Source organism: Eulemur rufifrons, chromosome 6, assembly GCF_041146395.1.
Source record: "Eulemur rufifrons isolate Redbay chromosome 6, OSU_ERuf_1, whole genome shotgun sequence".
Taxonomy (NCBI): Eukaryota; Metazoa; Chordata; class Mammalia; order Primates; family Lemuridae; genus Eulemur; species Eulemur rufifrons.
Window position 1 is genome coordinate 91,910,562 of NC_090988.1, and position 2,787 is coordinate 91,913,348.

The following is a 2,787-nucleotide window of genomic DNA, read 5'->3' on the forward strand; positions in this document are numbered from 1 at the left end:
TAAATTAATTGGTAGTATACATTTTATCATTAAAGTAATGTTAAGAAACAAAGAGTTTTATTTTTAATAAAATTGTGACTTTAATTTTAGTAACTTGGATATAAAAAGGGAGTTTAACCATGTATAATAATATTTCTTCAAGACGCATTTATCTACTCTACCCTACCATACCAAGGAAGAAACAAAAAAGGATATCAAAGAATAAAAAATACCAACTATACTTCTCTTGTCACATTTTTTTCTTTTTGCTTCATGCAAACTTGGAATCTCTAAGTTTTAACTTTTTAAAAATATTTTTTCTTGACTTCTGGAAATACTTCTTTTCAAACTGTTTACCTACTTACTCCTGGGCAAAGTTGGTGATATTTTTTTTTTCCACTATACTAACCTCATAACTCAAAGAGCTTATGTTTATTTTTCAATTCAAAAATTAAAAAAATATATATGAAATCCCCAAACCTTAGCTTAATTTTCAGGATTTTTTGTAGACCTGTAAGTTACCCACCTAAGCTTTCCTTTCTGTTTTATAAAAGCAGTATTCTTTGTTTACCTATAACATTCTAAAATTACATTGGTTTAGAGGAAGAACCTGGATTTGCCATGAATTTCTTTAAGGCCACCTTCACATCCTTATTCCGCAGGCTGTAGATCAAGGGATTCAGCATAGGGATCACCAGTGTGTAAAACACAGAAGCCATTTTATCAGTATCTAAGGAGTGCTTAGTTTTAGGCTGCAAATACATAAATAGCAGTGTCCCATAGAAAACTGTGACAGCCATCATATGTGAACCACAGGTGGAAAAGGCTTTTTTCCTTCCTTCTGATGAACGGATCCTTAGAATGGACAAAACTATGTTGAAATAAGACACAAGAACAGTAATCATGGAAGAAAACAAGTTTGTAGCTGCAGATATAAAGACTACTGTTTGTGGAAGGTAAGTATCAGAGCAGGACAATGCTAACAGAGGCACATTATCACAGTAAAAATGGTTGATTACATTAGAAGAGCAATAAGACACAGAAAATACACAAGATGAAACCACAACAGCTGTAGAAAAGCCATAGAGGTATGTGAGGGACACCAGCAGGAGGCAGATCTTGCGAGATACCACCACCATGTAGAGCAGGGGATTACAAATGGCCACATAGCGGTCATAGGCCATCACTGCTAGCATGATAATCTCAGATACAATGAAAAGCAGGAACCCTCCCAGTTGGGTGGCACATTCATAGTACGAGGTCGTTTTTTTCTTTAGTAAAAAATTGATCAGCATTTTAGGGGCAATGACGGTAGAGTTGCCAAGGTTGATGATGGCCAAATGTCGCAAGAAAAAATACATGGGGGTTTGAAGTCGAGAGTCAACACTGGTGAGGGTGATGATGCCCAGGTTCCCTGTCACGGTCAGCCCGTAGATCACCAGGAAGACCAGGAAGAGGGGAATCTGGAGCTCGGGACGGTCTGAGACACCTGTGAGAATAAACTCAGTGACTCGGGTGAAATTTCCAGTAGTCATGTAGGAGTTTGGGAATTCATCTGTTTGGGCAAGAAAAGAAGAAGTGTTTACAGACTTTAAGGAATTATTTTCTAGGACTGCCATTAGATGGCAAGGGCATTTCCTAAGAAATATGTCCTTAAATTATGCATTAAGCTAGCTCAGTTATTAAACTCAGGGTTTTAGGTCTAATCAGTAAAATATGTAATCATTTGGGAGAGAGAAAGAGCAAATATGGAAACTTAAGTATGATAGCTCAGATAGATGGTCCTGAATCATTCAACATTTTCAGGATTTAGCTTTCACAGTCTTATTGAATTATAAACATATTCTTAGCTTATAAACATTTGAAGGCATGATTTATACTTTACGTCTTTTGCATTGAGAATGAGAAAAGGTTGAGGTTTTTATGTCTGCAAGTAATCCAGTGGCTCTTTGTGATTTCTTAATCTGAGATTTCTTAGTTTTTCTTAAGAATAGATGATTCTGGGTACCATCCTTCCACATTTTTTTCTATCCTTCTATAATGTGTATAAGATGTACATCAAATTCATTGAGTCTAATATTTCTGTCTGCTAACTACATTTTCCTTTTTATTTTATTAACTCAGATAACTTTGACTTGGGGGGACAGGCAGTACATGGACAACGTATGTAACCTGAAATTCTGTATCCCCCATAATAAGATGAAATTAAAAAAAAGAAAGAATAAAAAAATACATGAAGATATACCCTCAGGTTTATTTTTCAGGTACGGAGTCTCTTTTTAGCTTTCAGTGAATGATATCACTGAAAATTGTACCATTTGTGCAATTCCTTGGCATTGTGTTTAACTGGATGCTATTTCATAGTACCTTTATTCTCTTTCATTGTATTTTATTTTAATTATATGTTTATTTAAAAAAATTTATAATATTATTTTTATAACTTACAAAATCTATCTTCTCTTAAATTTAGTTGATCTCTTTATTGATATTTTTCACATTTTTGATATTTTTCTATATTGTAATAAAAATAAACATTCTCATTGCTTAGAGTTTCTGTGATAATTACAATGCACATATTTCTATAAATTTACATAGTATGTTAAAATGGCTGAATATTTTCTTAGATATTTTTATTTAAAGGATGATCATCTGCCCCTAAGGAAGACAATTACAGTTCCTTTTTAGTAATAATTGATAATTCCAGTGTTTGGCATCTGTCCCAAAAAAATCCTGTCATAGTCCCTTATCTAAAAATTCAGTTAAATGCTGAACAGTCAAGACTGTATCATTATAAATGTCTGACTGGTA

General features: G+C 33.6%; 1 protein-coding gene across 1 annotated transcript; it reads right to left on the reverse strand.

The window, feature by feature from the left end:
- Window positions 1-566: 566 nt before the first annotated feature.
- On the reverse strand, window positions 567-1,514 carry LOC138384971 (olfactory receptor 8J3-like). The gene has a single exon (XM_069470610.1). It carries the CDS (start codon window positions 1,512-1,514, stop codon window positions 567-569), a length of 948 nt encoding a protein of 315 aa, XP_069326711.1.
- Between the last annotated feature and the right edge of the window lie 1,273 nt (window positions 1,515-2,787).